The sequence below is a fragment of the Leptonotus elevatus genome, chromosome 15 (genome assembly GCF_054856555.1).
Source record: "Leptonotus elevatus isolate MCC_2025b chromosome 15, RoL_Lele_1.0, whole genome shotgun sequence".
In the NCBI taxonomy this organism is placed as follows: Eukaryota; Metazoa; Chordata; class Actinopteri; order Syngnathiformes; family Syngnathidae; genus Leptonotus; species Leptonotus elevatus.
In genome coordinates, this window is record NC_141253.1 from 19,376,868 (window position 1) to 19,400,186 (window position 23,319).

At 39.2% G+C, this 23,319-nt stretch overlaps 1 protein-coding gene across 2 annotated transcripts in view; it reads left to right on the forward strand.

Moving 5' to 3' along the window:
- The window catches only part of slc12a2 (solute carrier family 12 member 2), a 116,508-nt gene that overhangs the window by 88,138 nt on the left and 5,051 nt on the right, over positions 1–23,319 (forward strand). Inside the window, exons 20-23 of one of the 2 annotated variants that reach the window (XM_086096002.1) lie at positions 160–303; positions 2,672–2,719; positions 9,223–9,345; positions 20,384–20,495. In XM_086096002.1, the coding sequence (XP_085952128.1) occupies positions 160–303; positions 2,672–2,719; positions 9,223–9,345; positions 20,384–20,495 (427 nt within the window). The remainder of the gene's footprint in view (positions 1–159; positions 304–2,671; positions 2,720–9,222; positions 9,346–20,383; positions 20,496–23,319) is intronic. The other variant, XM_086096003.1, reaches the window with a different exon arrangement.

Consider the following 23,319-nt stretch of genomic DNA (forward strand, 5'->3'; position numbering starts at 1 on the left):
TATACTTTCCATCCCACCCCCCTCCCCCCTGATTATTTTAATTAATTACAATTTGAAAGGCTTCTTCACAATCATCCCTGGCGTGTCAATTTTATAAAACATTTAAATTTTACAGGCACTTTAAATTAATTTATTGACTTTTAACTCCGATTCTTGCAGATGATTTGCTATCGTCCCAAGAGAAGTCCTCTGGGATGAAAGATGTGATTGTGTCCATTGACACCAGCAAAGACTCAGATGGGGATTCGTCCAAGCTCTCTTCCAAAGCTACAAGCCTCCAAAACAGTCCTGCTATACAAAAAGGTAAGATAACTCGTGTATGCGATTGCACTTGCTTAGCTTACTGCTTAGCTCTGAGTGCTCAGTCCAGTGTTACGTCCCACCTAGTGGTATGCAGGACGCAACACAAAGCTAGGGTCCCAACTCCCTCACATCCCAAGCAGCCACTCAGAATCTTCAAGTAAAACAAATATACATTTATTTACATGGGCTGTTCAAGCTTCCATCAGCATGCAAACAAAAAAAAGACTTAAGGGTGAACCTAGGCCAACATAACACACAAAACATCTCTATCCAGAAAGTAAAAAGTAACCTGAACAACTAAGGAAACCAAAAACAGAGTCTTATCTTCCTAACTGAGAAAACAGAGGAAAACTTAGTAAACAGAAATGGCAGTTCACCCCTACTCAAATGACTGCAAACAAATTACAGGCGTGGTCAGTTAGGAGGAGATTGAGAAGGGTTGGGTTGCCTCCTGGTGTAGCAGGCCTTAAAGGAAATGAGCCTCTATTTCCACCAATCCGGGAGCATAACTTTCAGCCACCTGGTCACCTCGTTGGCAATTTGGATGCACCTGTACAGACTTGCAGCAAGACATTACCCCAGCCATAACACCAGGTAGTCGTATATATGTGTGTAACAATACTTGAAATATTGATGCATCTGATACCAGATCTTTATGCTTTATGTAATACACGATTCTCAAATCAAAATACTCAATACTTAATACTTTTAATTGATACACACAGTAATGTACAGCAGTGGTCCCCACCCACCGGTCCGTGGACTGGTACCTGGCCGCTGCCCATTTGGTACTGGCCTGGGTCACAATGTTTACATTTTAAGGAGTATTAGCCCTGATGGTTCAATTTTTTTACCGATACTTGTTCACTATATGTGAAATGAATGCAAAAATAATCATCTTTTGTTAAAAAATGTTTTTTATTTTTTTACATTTACTTTGTATGTTACCGTAATAAAATGTTGAAGTAATCTCTAGTAACCTTAATTTTCAGAAAAGTTATTATTGTTATAATGGTTAATAAAAAAAATAATAATAAATTGAATGGAAATTTAATTTGCATCTTGGTTTTATAAAACTAACTACAGTAATATTACTATAACTCTAGCCAAAATGTCCTCCGTTTTTATCTTGTTCAACAAATATCATACATGGGCTTTCAGGGTTCATTTAAATTATTAGTATTTAAATCGGTATTTGAGAAGGAAGGTCAAACAGTCGTTTGAGATTGTAGTTTACTTTATTGTACAATCACGAGTGACCTTTTTTTATCTAGCACTTCACAAGTACTCCATATACATTAAAAAAAAATGAAGCATTTTCAAAAAATTTAAACCTAGCCAACCCGACTAATAATTATTAAAACTGAAAACGAAATCAAAACTAGCTATAATGAAAAATCCAAATTGTTTCCATGTCTTGATGACCCCCTTGAGCTGGGAAAAGAGCACACAAAAAATGATCATAGAGCCAGGTTGGGTGAGTAAGAAGGTTACTCCAGCAAGGTGATGTTCTTCTTGGCCAGGATTCAGGAACTACTGGATGCGCATGACAACGTGAGCAGGCGCATTGTCATAGTGTAGCAAATAGTAACCACAACTTGTCTTGCCACAACTCTGACCTTTGAACTCAGCTCTTCTCACGAGCTGAACAAAGCAAATGCTCCAGGATTTCTTTGGAAACATGTTGTTTGATGTCTGGCCAACAGTAAAGGTAAAACTCTTCGTTTTTAGTATGAAATGTATCTGACACCAGTTCGGAAACTTTTCGGACACACCTAGTAGTGTGTTATTTTGTTTTTGAAAGAAGCCTATTGAAAACAATAAAACTGAACTTTGTTGTCTTTTTTGCTGTTATGCAGGTTTGCCTCTTTCCTCTCCCTCTCTAATGAAATGAATATCCAAAGGGCAATTGAAAAGTAATTAACTCAATTTAATTTAACCTACGAAATGTTTGTTTGTTTTTTTGATTCATGGTTTGTAGTTTACTGTTTATACTTTTTTCAAGTTTTTTTTTTTGTGTCCTCTTCCTGCTGGCCATTTTGGAAATGAAGACTGTTCTCTTCATGTCAGCCAAAACATATTACAACAACATGACGACAATACATGCTGTTGATCTTCGGAGATTTTACTTCAATATGACATCTTTGAAGCACCAAATTGTTTTTAGTTTAATGACTTTTTTGTAAATCCTGAGTAATGTCATTTTTCTAAAGGTCTAAATGTATATTAATATTTTTTTATTTGCATGTTTTTATTGTTTATTGAAGTCTCTGAGACAATTCAGGTATTCAGTCACAACAACTCTTCTGGCAATCAAATCAACTTTGCAAAGTAAAATTATTCTGTCCTTTTGTCTTACATTTCCCAGATGATGAAGATGATGGCAAAGCTACATCCCAGCCCCTGTTGAAAAAAGGCAGGATATCCACTTAAATTAGTGGTTTTATGTATTTATTTTGCAGCATAACGCTTTCTTATCTATATTTTACTCTCTTTTCCTTCCTTTGTACTAAATAAAAATTCGATTTGAACTACCTTTTTAAAATTAACATTAGTTAACCTACTACAACAATACCTTGACTTGCAAGTTTATCTTCCATGATCAAGCATGTGACTCAATTTACTTTTATATCAGATCAATTTTCCACATTGAACTTGAGGTCCCATTAATTAATCTGTTTCAGCGCTCACCACGATTGTGTTAAACAATGAAAACAAATCTAAAAAAATACAGTCAATTAGTTTAATTTCATAATATATATATATATATATATATATACACACACAGTAATCATAATTACTGTAAGCCACAAGTCCCAATGCTTAAGCTTAAGCTCTGTGCCATTGACTGTACTGTTCATTGGCCCAACTGGAAGTACATTGGTGACTGTGAGGCAACTTTTTTGGGGCACTCATAAGTTGAAGTGTCATTGTACGGTCAATAAATATGCGTGTGAATATAAAAAAATCTGCGTATAATTGACGGCCATTGAAATGCATTGGATTCACTCTTTTTTTCTTCTTTTTTAACACAAAAAAGTATTCAAAACCCACTGATAAATATTCGATATACACCCTCCCCCAGCGTGTGCCAAACCGCAAGTATGCGATGGTAGACTGTATATGGTAGTGCTCTCTGTCATATTTGTTTGTTGTTTCTGCTGACAAACTAGCTGATACAGTTTCCTTTCCTGCTATTCCAATTTCAAGCTCAAGACTATTTGCTCAACCTCTGTGTGTTTGTTTGTGTGTTATAGTGCCTAAAACTTAACCCAATTTTCTGTGCCAACATTTGTTTCTTTCAAATGCATACTTGCCAACTCTCCCGATTCAGACAGGAGACTCCCGAATTTCAAACCTATCTCCCGTGTGTCTCCCAATCAGTAATTTCTCCCTCTAATCTCCTGATTTTACAGCAAAGTAAACAGTTTATATTATGGGGAATATTTGACACATTGTCTGGAACATGCCACCAATGCAGAGAGAAGGCCAACTTCAAAATAAACCTTACCTTACCAAATAATATGTTGAGCGCAATGCCTTGGAATGCTTTTATTTTGAAGTTGTTCTCCGGTAGCGTGTTGCTTGTTGCGGTGCAACGAATGACTTTACACGTCTTGCACAATCAGTAATATTGCCAGCATAAACTATTGCGACCCACATCAACATAACTGCGTCCTGAAGTTCAATCGTCAATTAAAGGCGCTAAACAAAATACTTAATTACGCTGACATTGTATTGCATGGTGCCTGTTGCCAGTTTAGGGTGGCTAACAGTATTAGTGGGCTAACAGTGCTAGCGGGCTAACAGTGCTAGCGGCTGAAGCAAGTGCCTTTGGACTACTTTTCCAAGGTAGTTTAATTGACCTGATGACTGCACACTTTGATGGTGACAACCTGACACATTTGCCGTTACTAGTGATCAGTTTAACAAACCGGGCTTACTCAATTGTGAAATTGCAGTCAGCAAAATCACAACTGTGGTTCTAACGTCACTTGTCTCACAGACCAAAAACTACTCAACTCAACTTCATTTATAAAGCACTTTAAAACAGCCATTGCTGCATACAAAGTGCTGTACATGGAGTAAAAATCAGTCATGGAATAAAGACAGGTAAAACAAAATAACACAAAATAAATTAATAAACATTATATGTGGGTAAGTGAATAAGTAAACAAATAATAACACAAGTAGGTTAGTAAATAAGTAAATACAATAAATATCAAATTAATAACACAAAATACAGCAGGCACCACAAAACACTGAAACATTGGTCATGCTGAGTCAAACGCCAAGGAACAAAGACGTGTTTTAAGAGAGGTTTTAAAAGTGGATAGAGCGGGAGGTTGCCAAACATTTAACGGAGGTCATTCCAAAATTTGTGGGGAGAGATTTGTTTTTAACCTCACTAATGTTTCTAGAGAGGAAAATAATATGCTGCTAAGCACAATTTAAATTCAAGTAAAAAATAATAATTTTAAAAAAGTAGGTTATCCAGAAATGAAAGTTGGTCATTATTCAAACCCAAAAACGCAATAATACGTTTTTAATACTTTGTTTTGCACTCCAAAAAAACTTATTTATATGTTTTTTATGTTATTTATATCCGCATACCCGATTATTCCATAGAATTTTCCATAGGATATTTGAGTACCAAAATATGCGATAGCTGCAGCCTTAAAGGGGAGAGCAACCCGCAGTGCTATACTGGTTCATACATAGCATAGAATAGATGGCTAATGAGAGATGACGAGACACCTGACACTTGGGGAGGACTGACCATCTGTAATTTAATGAGTTTCCCAAATGCCCAGTCCATTTTACGGCCAGTGGCCACATTAGGCTGCCTCACAATTCAATTCGATTCAGAAATGATTTTTGATTCAAAATGATTTGATTGACAATGATTTCTGCTTCAATCTATAGATGTACAAAGAATCGTCATGATCTACTCCAGTCTGGTTTGCAAGACAGAATGACAAATGGAGACATTAAATTGTTTTTTTTTGTTTTTTATTTAACATTTATTAAGTTTTGAATTGTAAGGAAAGTGCCTTTTTCCACAAAAACGGTGTGTGGACCACAACTGCTACTCTATGTAGCTAGCTCTAAGTGTTATAGCTTTCATATTATATATATTCTGCTCTCCCTGAGCCGACTGAATACAGTTTTGCAGACAGCGAACAGTCCCTCAAAATAAGTCCAGTGCTGGTATCTTTTTCACCCTGTTCCGTTCTCACTGACCGTACAGAGTGGACGATTAAAGCAGTGACTTGATTACTTGTATTTATATAAATAACTCAACACTGTACAGTATGTTATTGCTGGCTCATAGGACACGCTGGGACTACCTCACTTCCTGTAGTGTGTTCCCTCACTCTAATCAGTCCCCAAAGCAACATGAACTCAAACTAACAATACTATTGGAACAGTATCAAGGCTAACTCTAAATCTAAACACACAAAACAAAGAAAATTACACACAGTGCACATTTAAATGCAAACACACTTTGTTTAGCTTGTTTCCAGAACGTAGCTAGCTCAAGGCTAACGCACAATGGAAAGCGCCATTGACTCGCTAACGCTAATTAGTGTGCTACTCGGGGCATTACATTTTGAAAATGGGGTTGTTCCTTTTGGTGTGCGTGACGACACAACGTAACGCCCAATTCACACTGACTGCGTTTTCCGTACGGCCGCCGCACTGACTGCAATACACACGTGTGCTTTGCGTGAGCTGTCCGTGTCTGGAAATCTGCAATCGCCAGACCACAAGATCACGAGGGTTCACGCTGGAGAGTTGAGTTAATGCGATAACAACCGTGTATATAGAGTCCTATTTGTAAACAATAGCCAAACTTGCCTGTTGTCACATCAATATGCTTTTGGATATTATTTCTGTGACTTCTACCATGGCTCTTCTACCATGGGTTAGTACGTTTTGTGTTTAAATAGTGTTATTTTGTCATGTTTAATTTAATCTGAGCTCGTTGTTTGTCTTAAATGTCCGACTCCTGTCATACTATCTAGTTAGCTAGCTTCCCTCCCCCCAAAAATGAGTTCGCAAACGGTTTTATTTTGAAATATATCGTATCTACCTTGATGCCAACGCTCGACTTCCTGTCCGGCTCGTGTGATTTTTTTTCAGCTTCATGAAAATCCTCAAGCGTTCCGCATGCTGCGTCCGGAAAAAATAGAACGCTTGTGGAAACCTTCCGCAGCATCACATCCCTTCCGCACCGCATACGCACCCCGCACTGCAGCTGGTGTGAATTGACACGCAGACTCGAATGCTTTCTATTCCTTGCGAAGGCCTATGGAAAACGCACGCGTCCGTTCCGCAGTCAGTGTGAATTGGGCGTAAGACACGCAAAGCTCACGCGCTGTGCACCGGAAACCAGACGAGTTGCTAGTCAATGATCACACACAGGAAAATAAGCTCCCTAATGCCCGTCAGTTTTAGAGCGTCTTGCTTTAAGGGAATGGATCAGGAAGTGGTGATCGTGTTCACTGGAAGACTTAATAACATTTACAAAGTGTGTGAGCTGTCAGTCATCCTGAATGCTAGAGTTTTATCATGTGGGAGCTAGTAGCATAGCAGCGGGCTAAAGTAAGTCAATGTTTTACTATCCTGTCACCCACACTTTTGTTAAACTTGTCACCGTGAATAAAAGAAAGAAAACGTTTCTGTCGCGGTTGACACGCGTATCGGCTTCGTAAAAAAAAAAAGGGGGGGGGGGGGAGTGTTCCAAATAACAAAATCATGCTATACAAAACAAAAAACAAACAAACGCACTAGACTACAGTATATATCGAATGCTAAAAGCCAATTGGGTATTCTGCTCCTCATTCTAATGTTTGCTTGCATCCATTCACAAAGCATAGAAAACCTGCTTCTGTTGAGGCTGAATACAATTTTTGGGTAGTTTTTATTTTTGAATATGGTCCCAATCCCATCATTGTTTATACATAATCCTAGTAGTTTGGAGTGTTTTTGCACCTTTTTTGTTTGTTTGCACTTATTTTCTAAGTTATGACAACGTTGAGAGCACCAAATTCCCCAGGTGGTTATGAAAAATATAATGGCAGCACTAGATATGCGGGTTGATATGTTGCTACAGATTTGTTCTGTTGATCAGTATTCTGAGTTTAGGAATATTTTTTGTTTTATTTTGAAAAAGAAGTCAATTGACTTTTTACTTTTTTTACTTAGTACATTTTCAAGTATTTTTGTACTTTTACTTATGTAAGGGAGTGACTTCAGTACTTATACTTTTATCAGAGCAGTTTTTTTGCACAAATAACTACTTTTACATAAAGACTGAACACTAGTACTTTTGACATCAGGATATACATCAAATAAACTGTGATGATAAGCAGTGGCTGGTGTTTTTGTGTCACACAGTTAGGGACATAGAGCAGAGTTTGGCATAGAGTTTGGCAAACTAGCGGCTCCCAAACAGCATCTTGCCTAGGGCCCCCATAAAGCTAGAAACGGCCCTATTTGTACCGGTACTGTACCAAGACTCTGTACCTGGGAATTGATACCGGTACTCGACGGTACAATTTTTCGGTACTTTTGAACCCACGTTGGACTGAAATATATATATTTTTTAATGACAGTTGAAAGAGTACATGCCATGAACAAAGAGAATAATTGGGTTCAAATTAATCATTTGGACACTGCAGGGCAGACCAAGGCGGCGGCGGTCGGTCTCTCAGCCAAGCCGCCGCAGGGACCACTGGCAACCGCTCGCCGGCCATCGCTACCGCCGGCCGGGCTTATGCGAGCCCCGACCGCGCCCTCTGCCTCGTTCTTCGCATGGGAAATCCTGTGCTAGTGGGTGCACGTATTATGTTACGTTCCAGTACGCCATGGAAAATCGACAACTCTTCCACTCCCACACTGTCACAACTTTGAAAGACGTGCTTCAGAACCGAAACATGGCACTGTTTGATTTTACATGAATCGGTACTCAGAAGTGCCGACCCAAATACCATACCACAAAAAGTACCGTCTTCGGTACACATCCCTACTCAAAAAAACGACTATTCATGCAAAAACACTTCAGGAATGGACACAGAGGAGCATCTTAACATTACTCACTGCGCTGCAAAAACAAAACTTTTTTTTTTATTGGCATAACTTGATGCTGACTTTTTTTCTTCTACTGTATAATGTGACTACAACTTAACAGTGTATCAGAACGCGCTGGACCACACTGCCCCTAAGTGGCCAAATTGTGTACAACATGAGCAGTGCTCCCAATAAAGGCACACACACAAACAAGGGCAAGACAGTATAAAATAATTTAAATAAAACTGATTTGGTACATTTTATATCGATTTTGAATTGGAGTAAATGACGATCACGATTCTTATGAGAATTGTTTTTTGTTTTTGTTTTTTTTGGGGGGGGGGCACTGTTCACTTCCCGCGGCGACAAAACGCGAACATTAATGGCTAGATGTCGGTCGAACAACGATCAATTCGCTGATGAAAAAAAAAAAAATCTCCCTTTCCAAAATCCAAAGTTGGCAAGTATGCAAATGTCTTCAGTCTGCCGATTCTCTTCTCTGCAATTGCAAATGCATTGCCGTAAGATGCTGAGGATGAAAATGTCTCTTGTTTGTGTATGCAGTTGTATCTAGCCAACTAGACTAGCCAAGAATGTGCCAAACCTTGAAAATTGTTTTCTGTTGTTGATTGTTGATATTTCCTCAGTGCTGATGTAATATCGGTTCTGTTTATGATGTTGCTGCTAGGATTCCCAAGAATTTAGACCATTATATGTTTGCTGAGCAAAGACTGCTTTAAATGTTCTACCAAAGTTTTTACTGTTCTACTGTCCTCTAAATTAGCTTTTTTGTTGTTTCCATGTGCTGTTGTGTGCATGCATGTCTGGCAACCATCCTTGCAGATAAGAAGAACATGACTGTACCACTGAATGTGTCTGACCAGAGATTGTTGGAGGCCAGCCAGCAGTTCCAGAAGAAACAAGGGAAGGGCACAGTTGATGTCTGGTGGCTGTTTGATGATGGAGGTGAGGCTCTAGAAGAAGGATAGATATATTGGGCCTGATGCAGAATATGATTGAAAGAATATGTGACCTGTTTCGGCAAAAGGGTCCACATTTTGGAAAGATTAATTTTGAGATCCTGACAATTATAGATCGTTTGGACATAAGATTCAGATTCAGATTATTTATTGTCATTGTCACAAAGGAACAACAAAACTTTGTCTGTAGCATCAATACAGAAGAGTTGGTAAAGTGCAAAAATCCCACAAAATAAAATAACCCACTATAAACATTTGACACAGTGTAAGACATAGTACAACAAAGACTAAGCGCAACTTAAGGTCTTGTCATTAATGAAGTGCAGAAATGACGAGAGGCGGAGTTCAGTAGCCTCACAGCCTGTGGATACAGACTGTTGTCTAGTCTTGATGTTCTGGCCTGTATGGGCCTGTACCTTCTCTCTGAGGGCAGGAGGTGGAAATGGTGGTGAGCGGGATGGTGCTGGTCCCGTAGGATATTGCGCACTCTACTCAAACAGCGAGTGGAGTAGATGGTGCTAATCTCAGGGAGAGTTGTTCCAATTATTCTCCCAGCAGCTTTCACCACCCGTTGGAGAACCTGCTGGTCAGCCTTAGTGCAGCTGGAGAACCACACTAAGAATCCATATGTTAGAACGCTTCTGATGGCACAGTTGTAAAAGTTCACCATCAGAGATCTGGGAATGTGAGCGCTCCTCAACTTCCTCAAATAGTAAAGGCCTTGTGCCTTGCCACCGCTGTGGAAATGTGATTACCCCAGGACATGTCCTCAGTCACTGTTACCCCCAGAAATTTGAAGCTTCTCACCCTCTCCACCACATCGTTGCCTGTAGAGAGAGGTTGATGGTTGATTTGTTTTTTGCTACGGAAATCCACCACAATCTCCTTGGCATGCATGAAAATCTCCACCAAAGAGGGGAGCCGTCGACTCCTGTCAGGACAGAGCAAGCGCAACACCTCAGGGCCCTCCAGGCCGCGGCAGCGCCAAAGGGCGACCCCCGGTCCCTGCCGGGGCCACCAGCCGGAGCAAGGAGAGCAGGAGCGCCCCCCAACACGGCCCGCGCCCCCAACCCAACGCACTGCAGGCCCGCCAGGCGCCCCACTGGTTCACAGCCCCCCCCCCCCCCCCCACTGCCATCCACCCCAACCCAGCCCCAGTCGCCCCCAAATCCCCAGACACCCACAGCACCCCCCCCCCCCCAATCAGTATATGAAAGTAACTTATATATTTTTGAAGTTTTTTTTTGTTGTCGGAGAAAGCTTGGTAATATCTTTAGCTAAAACAGCCGGTTGGAGCGTACCCCGAAGTGTTGGAATTTGTTTCTTTATCATACTTTTAACTTGCAGATAATTAAAAATTTTCCGTTTTTTATTTTGTATTTTTGGAGCAAGGATGTATATGATATAAACATTATCTGAGAAGAGATGGTGGAGATGTGTAATAACTTTCTGCTCCCACACACCTAAATAAAACGATTGGTTGTTAAGTTGAAAGTCGGGGTTATGCCATAGGGGAGAAAGCCCACAGGGCTCCACTTGGGCTTTTGTCATTTCTAGTGCCTTCCACCAGGCAGTTAGGGTGGCGGAAATCATTGGGTTTTTAAAACAATTATGTCGCTTAATCGATGTTATAATAAAGAGTAAATCTAGAAGTCTGAGGTTATTACAATCCTTCTGTTCTAGTTCCAGCCAACAGTTAGTATCTAGTATTGGGTTGTGCCCATAAAATGATATATTGTAGCTGGTTAGCTATATAGAAAATTTGGTGCCTCTAGACCTCCTTTGGATTTATTTTTCTGAAGAGTAGATAGACTAATCTTTGCTTTTTTTTTTATTCCAGTAAAATTTTAAACTGCTGAGTCCAACAACTGGAACCAGTTAGCCGTAGGTTTAAATGGAATCATTGAGAAAAAATAGTTTATTTTGGGTAAAACTTTCATTTTAATGGTGGCTATTCGTCCTATTAGAGAAATAGGGAGATTATTCCATTGCTCCAAGTCACTATAAATGCTATCCAGAAGTGGAGTAAAGTTTAAATGAATTAAATCAGTTAATTTAGGTGAGATTTTTATGCCTAAATATTTTAAATTACCTATAGAAAATGCGTAGTGTGTGTCCTGGCTTGCAGGGTTCAATGAATTTTCTGTAATAGGTAGAAGTGTTGATTTTGTCCAGTTAATAGAATAATCTGATAACTGTGAGAATTTAGTTATTAAGTTAAATGCTTCCCCTAACGAAATAGCAGGCTTTTCTAAATAAAGTAAAATATCATCGGCATATGGATTAATTTTATGTTCTGTTACCCCAGAGTGAATTCCTTGAATCCTTCTTTCCTGGCGTATGGCTAATGCAAGCGGTTCAATAAATATTGCAAATAATAAAGGGGACAGTGGGCATCCCTGTCTTGTGCCTCTCTGTCGAGTAAAACTCTGAGATATAATCCCATTAGTAGTAACTGTAGCTTTAGGAGAATCATATAATACTGACACCCAGTGAATAAATGCCTTCCCAAAGCCAAATTTATTTAAAACAGTAAAGAGGAAGGACCAGTTAACTTTGTCAAAAGCTTTTTCTGCATCCAATGATATAATAACTGCCTTTTTATCATGCCGCTGTGACATGCTAATAAGGTTAAAGAGCCTCCTGATATTATTAGTAGGGCTTTAATAAAGCCTGTTTGGTCGCTATGAATGATTGTCGGGATTACTGTTTTTAGTCTAGATGTGAAAGCCTTAGTGATTTTAATATCAGTGTTAATAAGTGAAATCGGACGGTAACTTGATGGAAGGGTGGGGTCATTTTCTGGCTTTAATAAAAGTTTAATTGCTGCTGTATTCATGTGTGGGTGTATGTAACCATTAGTTTTAATTTCTGTTACTACTTTTAAGAATAGTGGAGCAAGCATTAACCAGAAGTGCGTAAAAAATATAGCCGGATAACAATCCGGGCCAGGTGCTTTGCCATTAGGCATACTATCTAGAGCACTGTACAACTCGTTTATAGTAAGTGGCGCATCTAACATATCTTTATATTCAGTAGTTAACTGAGGTATATTTAAGCTACTGAGGAATGCCCCAATATGCTCTGGGTTAGGCTTGTTAGTTTCTGAGTGTAGGTTGTGATAATAGTTTTTGATTAATTTCTTCTGGTGATTGTGTGCATTCACCAGTTGTCCCTTTAATAGCCGTTATAAGAGATTTTTACCGATTGCGTTGAAGTTGGTTTGCAAGAAATTTACCTGATTTGTTATTGTATTCAAAGTTGTTGTATCTCAATTGTTGTATTATAAACTCTGTCTTTTTAGTTAGCATATCGTCTAACTGTATTTTTGTATTTTGTAAGTCAGTCCATATTTGGTTATTTGGGTTTATAGCGTACTCATCCGTCAGTTGTTTAATTTTATCTTCCAAGTCTTTTTCTCATTTTTGATCCTGTTTCTTTTTATAAGATGAATATGATATAATTTTACCTCTAATTACTGCTTTCCCAGCTTCCCAGAGAAGAGATGGAGATAGGTCTGGAGAGTCATTTATTTCCAAAAAGTCTGCCTACTCTTTTCTTATAATTTTGTCAAACTCTGCGTCGTTTAGCAGTGAGCCATGTAGGTGGTGGTTTAAAGGTATAATCAACTTGTAGGGAAAGGGAGGGAGACTGGTGCATGGTCGCTAATAATAATAGGATGTATTTTTGTAACAGTTTTATCAGCAATAGAGTTATTTGTAAGAAAAAAAAAATCTTGAAAAAGACCGGTGCACAGCGGAAAAGAAGGTAAATTCCTTCTTATTTGGGTTTTTAAGTCTCCAGCTGTCGACGAGGCCAAAATCATCCATATATTCCCCTATTACTTTAGTAGATTATAATCGCCTTATACATTTTGTATTATTAGAACGATTTATTAATGGATTTAAGACTGTGTTAAAGTCTCCTCCAATAATAATATTAGAGTTCGCTGCTAATTCAAACAGCTGAGAGAAAAATTCATGGGAAAAGGCTGGATCATCATTATTAGGGGCATATAAATTACCAAATGTATATATTTTATTAAATATAGTCACCTGAATAATAATGTATCGACCCTCTGGGTCTGTTATTGTATTATTTAGAGTAAAGAATAAATTCTTATGTATGAGTATATAGACTCCTCTTTGTCTACTGTTATAAGGGGCAGAGTACGCTTGGCTAAAATTATTATCAATAAGTAATTTTTCTTCAGATTTTTGTAGGTGGGTTTCTTGTAGGAGGCAAATATCTGCTTTTAATTTTAAGAGATGGTTTAAAGTTTTTATTCTTTTTGCCTGTGAGCGAGCGCCTCAAACATTCCAGGAAACCAGAACTAATTTATGCATACAAACAATATAGACTCAGTCCTGTGTATATATCTGTATAGGCCATTTGTCAATACTGGCATGTTATAGGATAGAATCAAAGTGGTTAGGTGATTTATGTAATTTGTGTAAAATATGAGGTAACGTGTAAGTAAATATAACAGTGAAAAAACGGGTAGGGAGGTGAAAGTGAAGGAAATTAACGGGGATTAAACATAACAAAACACCAGTAACTGGTAACCTAAGCGATAGATAGATATAGTTGTGTATTAATACTATATTTATAATATAGCCTAAACATAATGAGTATTCATATTTTAGGTTTTATAACCACATATACAGTATATGTATACATCTAATAATCAAAGTTTAGTTCCACCAATGCCAATTAGAACAGCCAGGGAGTGGAGTTGGGGTTCCAGAATAGTTGGCCATCGATATATAACTTATCAACGACTATCGTAGTCCGTTTACCCTCCTGCCTATTTTGTCTCATTATAGGAAACAGTACCTTTCGCCGCTCATTAATCTCTCTCGGGAATTGATCATTCATTCCAAATGAGGTCCCTTTAAGCTCCCGTCCTTTACTTTTAACAAATTATTTATTTTAAAAATGCTCAAACTTGGCGATAATAGGACGGGGTTTGTTGCCCCTACGGGCTCCAAGCCGATGTACCCGGTGAAAAGAGATGTTATTTACCGTCTCCGTCGTCATAATTTTTTTTATCTCAACCTCTGGATTGTCAGAGCTATTCTCGGATATGCCTGAGAATATTAAATTCTCCCGCATGCTACGGTATTGGACATCCAGAACAGTTTCTTTTAGCGTTTTATTCTCCTTTATAATGGTTTCCAACTCGGCTGAAACAGCCGCGAGTGAAGAGCGTAACTCGGCATTATCTCGTTGGAGGTCACTTACCTGTTGGCTGACGAATTCCAAGCTTACTTTTAATTGTTTGACGTCCTCGCGGATGAGGCAGAGGACATCTAGTTTTTTATTTATGGACTCCAGTATACTGACCGAAACGTCCGTAGTGGTTAGGTCGTCCGTGTCCGTCCCTGAGTCATTTTTCCTCTTCTTCGAAGGTTTCTCGACGGAAGGATCCTCCATCGCACAGCTGTAAAAATATCCGTCGATGAAACGTTCAAGGTCCTCCACGCTGGGTGGTATTACAAATCTGCCGGATGAAAGAGAGAAGAGAAAAGCCAAGATATATGATGGTTAAAATCGGATTCGTTTAGCATAATAGAGCTAGTTCTATCTTAGCAGCAGGGCGCCGCCATGTTGGGGTTTCCCGGTCTTGCTGTAGGTCTCGCGATAGTCACAGCATCTCGCGATAGCTCCGTCCGTTGCTCTCGATGGCTCCGTCTGTCAACGGCCGGATGGTGTTAAAGGCCGAGCTATAGTCCACAAAGAGGACCCGTTGTTTTTATGATCCAGGTGCTCTAAAAGTATGTGCAACACTGTGGCAATAACGTCCTCAGTTGACCAGTTCGCTCTGTATGCAAATTGGTGTGAGTCCAGTGATAACAGTAGGGCAGCTGGCAAGGATGGAGGTGAGAGCCACAGGTCTGTAGTTATTCAGACATGTGACATTGGACTGTTTTGGAAGAGGAACAATTGTAGCTGCTTTAAAGCACTCAGGGACCAGCGAGCAGGACAGCAAGGTGTAGTAGATCGAGGTGAAGACGTCTGCCAGCTTCGTAGCACAGTCTTTCAGCACCCGGCCCAGAACTCCATCTGGACCAGCCGCCTTCCTGATGTTAATGTTGCGGAAGGCACATCTCACCACATGCATGCTCAGGACTGGAGCGGGGTCGGTCGATTCGGGGTGGGGGGCGGGTACAGGACAGGGTCTGTGTTATCCCTGTCAAAACGGCATAGAAGTGAATTAGGTCCTCAGCCAGAGTGGGACTGACAGCTGAGGGTGATGGTGGTTTCCTCTTGTAGTCCATGATGGCCTTAATGGTGTCCTGCTCTTTAAATACATCCCAGTCTGTGTGGTGGAAACAGTCATGAAGCATGGGAAAAGCGTTCTCCGGCCAGGTTCTCACAGTTTTCACTGTTGTCCCAGTGCTCTTGATCTTTGGTGTATACCTTGGGTGTAGCAGAAGAGAGAGGTGGTCTGACAGACCCAGGTGGGGGTAGACCTGGGCTCTGTATGCATCTGCTACATTATATATATATATGTGTATACACCTGGTCCAAAGTTCTATCTCCTCTGGTAGCACACTTCACGTTCGATGGAATATGTGAAGCACTGATTTTAAATCCGCGTGATTAAAGTCCCCAGATGCAATAATGACACTGTCCGGATGTGCTAGCAGGTTGTTGTGAATGCTGCTGCTCACTTGTTAGAAAATGTCGATTATGAGATCTCTCCCCAAATAGCCATCTTGAGGTCTCTAGTTTAATTTCCCAGCAGCACAAAAGTTAAAATTGTAATAAAAGTGTATGAAAATAAGCAATTATTAGACAGTATGCATCATAACTAGGGAGTGTTTTTAGCCAAAACACGGTTGACCCATCATAACATTTTCATTTTCTTTATGTGACCAAAAACTTTTTAAACATAACATCTATGATGTTATCAATAAACTTACTTGTCAAAGGCCACACCAAATGGAAAATAATTTTTTAATTCACACAAAATTATTATATCTAATTTCCCACTGCAGTAATGTCCCGAGGGAGGCGGGGGACATTGAGTCTGAGTGGGCCATGTTCTGTGCCTCCGTTGAGGTGGCTGATTGGAGCTGTAGCCGTAAGATGGTCGGTCGGTCGGTGCCTGTCGTGGTACACACGCTAAGTCTAACTTCACAATAAAGTTTACCAAATACAGTAATACATTGACGGGAAAGCAAATAGCCTTAAAATAGCCTTAGTAAACTACTTTATTTTAGTTGATTTACATTGTAGTTGCGACCAACATCAAAACAATCCTATCCCAAATTGCTAATTTAGGACGCTAAGAAACTGCAAATTAATTACGCTGTCATTGTATGACACGGCAGAAGTCTCCGACGTAAGTAGCTAGCGGCTACCTGTTAGCATGACCAACGATTGTCTGAGGTTTTTAAAAAAAAGAAAAAAATGATAAATATAATTCAAAAAGTCAAAAATGTTGACACGAGGAACCTTTTGCCAGAGCAGAGATAACTGAGCTGCACTAGCTAGCTAGCTTCTTATTAGCTCGCTGGTGTGGCGTAAGTAGCACCAAGCTTGCCTCGACTTCCTACATCTCGTGCATAGGTGATGTGGCAGCATGGCTCAGGTGGTAGAGTTGGCCATTTTCCAACCTACATGCTGTGGTTTTGATCCTCAACACGTGACCATTTCGAAGTGTCTTTGTGCAATATACTGAACCCCCTGTTTCTTCTGATGCTGCGTCATCATGAGGTAAAGTGAGAAGACGATGTCGCAACGCTAATGTAGAAAGATCCAGGTTAGCCTCAAGACGTTAGTGTTTCTTCTGATGCTGCGTCATCATGAGGTAAAGTGAGGAGACGATGTCGCAACGCTAATGTAGAAAGATCCGGGTTAGCCTCAAGACGTTAGCTTTCAGCTAACGTTAGACGTGTCCACTAGCTTGTACTAGGGCTGTGCAATTAATCGAAATTCAATTACAATTTCGATTATTACCCTCCACGAATACAAAATGGGCATAATTGTACAAAAACGACTATTAATACTAGGGCTGCAACGAGTCCTCATCATTTCTGCCTCGGATACCTGCTGAGATAGTTGTAGTCAAGCTAACGGCAGTATGCATGACCGTACACAGGGCTAACGCTCAGAGAAACCCAATTTCAAAATAAAGCTTACCTTACCAAGTAGTATATGTAGATCAATGCATTGTTACGCTTTTATTTTGAAGTTTTTTCCGGAAGCGTGTCGTCGCCGTATAAGGGCTGACGACGTGCTCGTCTATTCAGAGTTTGTGAACAACGGCAATAGAACTGCCCCAAACTGTTGCGACAGACGTCAGTAAGACAAAGTCCTGAAGTCACATTCAAACTCCAGTTAGGAGCGCTAAGACATAATTATGCTGACATTGTATTGTTGCCAGCGTTTAGCGGCGACTGCTAGCTAACAGCGAGATACCAGCACCAAGCAGCAAGCTAGCCGCGCTAGTTAGCAGCGGTAACGTGCTCCAGCCGTCTGATTACATTTCAAAGGCGAAAATACTACAGCCCGTAGACAGCTAGGGTAGGCTCCAGCGCGAGCGCGCTCGCGACCCTCGTGAGGATTAGCGGTTCAGAAAATGGATTGATGGACTGTGCACACTTTGATGCTGACAGCCTGACTAATTTGCCGTTCCTACTGATCACTTATTAACAAACCAGGCTTACTCAAATGTACTATTTATTTAGCCAACAAAATCGTTATTGTGGGTCTGACGTCACTTTAGTTCCATAGACCGAAATCTATGGGAAGAGATTTGTCTAAAATCTCACTGTTTCAGAGGAAAATTGTTTGCTGACAAGCACAGTTTAAGTAAAAAACAAAAAGTTGATTATCTAAAAATGAAAACCAGTTGGTTGTTAATTATTACATGCAAATGTAATTTTTTGTCTTCTGTATTTCTAATTGTTCTTTAACCAAGAAAGTATATAAGCGTATAGGTATATTTTTATTTCTATCCAAATACCCGATTATTCGCTAGAATTTTCAGTAGGATATCTGAATACCAAAATATTTGATAGCTGCAGCCCTAATATTAAATTGTTGTTGTTTTGAGGCATAAAAAACATAAACAATATATATTATTATAAATTCAGTTTGGTCCAAAAGGAACTTACATAATTATAGTGTTTCAAATAATTGTATTTGTCTTAATATTTTCAAATGTTTAAACATTTTATTTTGAACAAAAAATTAATAATTTTGAACAAAAAATTAATAATTTTGAACAAAAAACTAATAATTTTGAACAAAAAATTTATAATTTTGATTTTTTTTTTATAATTTTGAAAAAAAAAAATTGTTTTGAATAATCGTGATTTTAATTATTACCAAAATAATTGTGATGATTTTTTTCCCCATAATCGAGCTGCCCTAGCTTCTACTACTCATGAATTAACAGTGACGCATTACATCATCGAAGCTACCGGCTTTTTAAAATATGCGTAATATTCATGTTACGGCCATAACGTGGCAGCGTTGATTTATTTCCTTAACAAAATACGGACAACGGTAACGCTTGGCTCACAAAGAAAGCATGGCGGGCCGCCGGCCTAATAAAACACTGCGGGAATGCCTGGGTAGTTTTACATTATGATTTACTTGCTTGATGCTTATTGGAGAACTAAAAAGTAATCTGTGCACTTTGCAGAGCCAAATTTAAATGGCATACTGGTTGTATGCCTTTGGCATATCATCTCAGAGCAAAATCCCCTGCTTAAATTACCTCCTCGGGGCCTCACAAACCAATGCTTCTGGAATGTGGTGCTCATGAGCTCTCTATTTATTTGTATCAGGGACATTACATATTAATAAACATTTCAGTAAATATGCCAGAATTGGCTAAACCAAAAGGCTATTTTTCATTTGCAGTCCCGAAACAGTCCCCGTTTTGTTTAACAGTTGAATTTTACAAAAGTGTTCTATTCAATGATCAAAGGAAGCTATTAGAACAGTCTTTGATTCGAAATATACTTGATCATTTTACATTCATTCCAAGATTTTACTCAAATATCTGTTCCAAGCTTTGAAGAAAAAAAAGTAAAATCAGAAGTAGAAAAAAGTGAATAGTCGCAATTAATTATGAAAAATTGTGCAATTTTTTTTTTTTTTTGACTAAGCTAGTTCAAACTGATAAACTTTGTTTTTAACAAATGATCATTAACTAAGACTTTTATGGCTGTAACATGTTTCAAAAAAGCTGGAACAGGTTGCATAAATGAAAGCTGAGGAATGCTCATCAAACACCTGTTTGCAACATCCCACAGGTGAACAGGCTAATTGGGAACATGGGCCATGATTGGTTATAAAAGGAGCTTCCCTGAATTGCTCAGTCATTCACAAGCAAAAATGGGCGAGGTTCACCTCTTTGTGAACAAGTGCATAAGAAAATAGTCGAACAGTTTGAGGACAATATTCCACAACATACAATTGCAAGGAAATTAGGGATTTCACCATCTATGGTCCATAATATCATCAAAAGTTTAAGAGAATCTGGAGAAATCACTACATGTAAGCGGCAAGGCGAAAAGCCAACATCCCTCAGGCGGCACTGCATCAAAAATCGACATCCATGTGTAAAAGATATCACCACAAGTGCTCAGGAACACTTCAGAAAACCAATGTCAGTAAATCCATAAGTGCAACTTAAAACTTTATGAAAGCAAAAGCTCCACTATGCAAAGAAGAAAAAGATGCATTTTATTTGGACTTCAGTATTAATTTGTTTTCAAGAATGATTCATGAATCAGGCCCATTTCCTTTGTATCCAGAGAACTGAGTGACAGTAATTTTAACGGCTCTTGTCACACAGAAATATTACTGCATTCATCTGTTGTGTTTTTTTGAAGGTTTTAATCTTTTAACAATTATAGACAGGTGAAGGATGAAATGTGCTACAACTATTTCAATGCTGCCCTCATAAGTGAAATTACAATTATACTACATGGAAAATTCAATAAATGTAGTGACTTAAAAAAAAAAAATCTTTATGCTGTTTCATTTTTCCTATAAAGGTTTGACTCTGCTTATTCCCTATCTGTTGACCAACAAGAAGCGATGGAAGGATTGCAAGATTCGTGTTTTTATCGGTGGCAAGATAAACAGGATTGACCATGACCGCCGAGCGTAAGTACTACTTTGTCCTTTCCGACATCTGTTTGGAGTAAAATATGGTTTGAGATTAAATTACTTTTGCATATGCATAATTATAAACCTGTGTATATACTAGGGATGGTAAGGTAAACTGTTATGTATCAATACACGGAAACGCAAGGGCATGATGTACATGCATCGGTTAGAGCAGCAGTTGTTCTTCTCCGAATCACATTTTTGGGGACCTAGTAGTACTACTTTGTCCTTTCCGACATCTGTTTGGAGTAAAATATGGTTTGAGATTAATTTACTTTTGCATATGTATAAATTACTTTTGCATATGCATAATTATAAACCTGTGTATATACTAGGGATGGTAAGGTAAACTGTTATGTATCAATACACGGAAACGCAAGGGCATGATGTACGTGCATCGGTTAGAGCAGCAGTTGTTCTTCTCCGAATCACATTTTTGGGGACCTCAACATGTATGAAAACTCACCAAACTTTGCACACTCTTTTGGGCCTGGTGAAAATGTTGATATAAAGTTGTCATAACCACTTTAGCGCCCCCTAGAGTGGAAAAATACATGCAAATCCCGGCACGTTTGACCTAACGCTACAAAAATTGGCATGGACATGTAGCACCCCGAGTCGCACAAAAAGTCCAGTGGGCCATATGCTAAAATTAGGAGGAAGTGAGCTCTGAATTTTAGAAATTTTGAGACATTCACAGGCAGGCTATCTGGAGCTGCGGGACAATTCCCGGTGGGCCGCTAGGGGGCACTATTTAATTTGGGCCGGGGGTTTGTTTCAAAATTGTGCAGGCAGTGGCCTGCACACTGTAAATCAAGAGCATTTATATAATGGCAATATGACTTGTAATTTCAATACTTCTTCAGGGTTTTTCCTGTGTACAAAACACCTCCACCTTATTTGCTCGCCACCTCCAGCCTGAGTGACCGATAATGAATGAATGCTTTAACATGATAATTGTCATATTCCTATTGGAACTATTGTTCTTATTGTTAAATATTCAATATCCAAATATACTAACACACATTTCCACATGGCATGGCACAAAATACAATCCCTGGGGTCCCAGGTTATCCTACTAAGCTCAGAGACTTGTGAACATAGATCAAATAACAAAATACAAACTCACATAAATATAATGAAGAGATAAGGGTAATGTAATGCTTAAGACAGAAAATGAAGGGCCGGAAAAGAGCAAAAGGATAGAATTATAAACTATAAACTAGTTCATTTTTGGAATGAGGGACTTCTCAAATCAAATAAAACTTTTATAGCATCTTTCATACATTAAAATATAACTCAGTGATAAGTAATTAAAACATCCATAGTACAATAAAAAGAAAACCCACCACTCCCAACATCCCCCATAAGCATATCACAACCCCCTCAAACACCTGCACACACACCCCACACACACACCCACACACAAAACATGGCGGGGCACAGAGAGACCATGTGAGGAAAGGCTTAGTCTATTAGTCAATAATAAACTATGAACTGAATTAATTCATTTTAAAATTTGTGATCTGAACTTTTAACCGGTTTCCCATGTTCGCAAACAGTTTACATTTAACTCCAAGTTGTAGTTGTCCATTTCAGAGAAGTTGTCAGTCTCATTTCTTATTACTATTTCTTATACAGCATAATACAACCACATATTTTCATTATACATTGATATGGTCTTCTAAATTTCCAATTTAGTTTTTAGTATAAAGGTATCTCTTCCCTCTGCTGTCACACCTAATGTGCACACAGGCCGCCACCCACACCAATGCCTTGCTCTTTTTGTCCCCTTCAGCTGACTCCTTTTATCATATAGAATTACCACAGGCACATTTATTTCTAAGCACCAACCGCTAACTCATATAAGCAGTTCTTACTTGGGACTTTCAAATCATTAGCAGTGTAACTACTCCTAATTCCCGCCACCGTGCAGGAAATTAAACAATGCAACCTTTGACGTAAATTGGAACTGGGACTATTTAAAACAAAAGCCTGTTTGAAATAAATGTATACAATATTTTACAAATGCAAAATGTTAAATGCAGGTAAGTGGTTTTGATGTTTAGGCCTGCAGAGAAAATTTTGAAGGCCCTGACCACTAGTTTATATATTACTTTGGTTCACTAACTATTTTTTCATTCATTCATTCTCACACAATTATATATATACATCATTCGCTTTGTTGTGTATCATGTTATTCAGGTGTCTTTGGGTTTTGGTGTAAATTATGACGCGGTATGGCCCATAAGAAAGTGAAAATTGCAAATGTTATTAAGCAGCCCTTGAAAGTGTCGCAGTTCTGGGTGAGCTCTTGCTGGCAGGCCCGTGCAGTTCATACAGCAGGGGCTCGGCCGGAGTCTTTCAGCTCGGCAGATCAAAGCCACTCACCGGTGCCCTCACCGCACGTCTGCTCGTATCAGGCATAAGGCATCTTGGGTCTCTTGAAGGCCTCTTCCATCCGTTCCAGCCCCTCACACTGCACTTGTTTTTTTTCATGGTGTTCTCTGCAGGGCAGAGCGCAAGCCTGACCATATTTGGGAGAGGTTGCTATTCCGCCGCTTCCGATTTAAAAGTTATTCATGTGGCATGGCACCGCACAGCAAACACTCACCTTGCGCATCGACACATCTCGCGCATATTCAATGAATGGGTTTGTCCACTGGGGACTGCCTTCTGCAAAGTGCAGTGTGAAAAAGCCTTAATTCTATTTCCATTCATTTTAATGGAAGAAAAACCCTAACGGTCACAGAACAAATTAAGTTTGCGAACCAAGGTTCCACTGTACTTTAGCTATCTCTGTGTTTTCAAGATGAATTAT